This window comes from Bison bison, unplaced genomic scaffold, assembly GCF_000754665.1.
Source record: "Bison bison bison isolate TAMUID 2011002044 unplaced genomic scaffold, Bison_UMD1.0 scf7180017864146, whole genome shotgun sequence".
In the NCBI taxonomy this organism is placed as follows: domain Eukaryota; kingdom Metazoa; phylum Chordata; class Mammalia; order Artiodactyla; family Bovidae; genus Bison; species Bison bison.
In genome coordinates this window covers 9691320-9691725 of record NW_011494718.1, presented here as the reverse complement: position 1 = coordinate 9691725, position 406 = coordinate 9691320, and the positions used below count along the sequence as shown (strand labels likewise).

The following is a 406-nucleotide window of genomic DNA, read 5'->3' as shown; positions in this document are numbered from 1 at the left end:
GTAATCGCCACTGGCCATGGAGATGGGGGTGGCTGAATCGATCATGCCCGCGGAACCGTACACGTGTGGCCAGCCGGTGCCCAGCGAGCTGCCCATCGTAGTCAACTGGTTGGGGAGCGGGTAGGCGGCGGGCACGGGCTGCATGGCGGAGAACGCCAGCCCCCCGGGCATCTTGTACTCGCGTGCGATGATATTCTCGATGGCAAAGGGATGCTTGAAGCCTGAGGGCTGCGCCACGCCGCCCAGGTTGTAGGCGGCCGTGGGCATCTGCGGCAGGTGCGTGCCCGAGGCGGCCAGCGCGCTCAGGCGCAGCTTGGCCTGCTGCTGCAGGTACTGCGCGGCGTCAGCGGGCTTGCTGGGCGCCAGGTGGTCCGACTTGAGCACCTTGAAGCGCTTGCGGCGCCTC

The 406-nt window shown here is 68.0% G+C and overlaps 1 protein-coding gene across 1 annotated transcript in view; it reads right to left on the bottom strand.

Annotated features, from left to right (window-relative positions):
• The window catches only part of FOXB1 (forkhead box B1), a 1025-nt gene that overhangs the window by 370 nt on the left and 249 nt on the right, over nucleotides 1-406 (bottom strand). Inside the window, exon 2 of the mRNA XM_010840801.1 lies at nucleotides 8-403. Coding sequence (XP_010839103.1) covers nucleotides 8-403 — 396 coding nt within the window. The remainder of the gene's footprint in view (nucleotides 1-7; nucleotides 404-406) is intronic.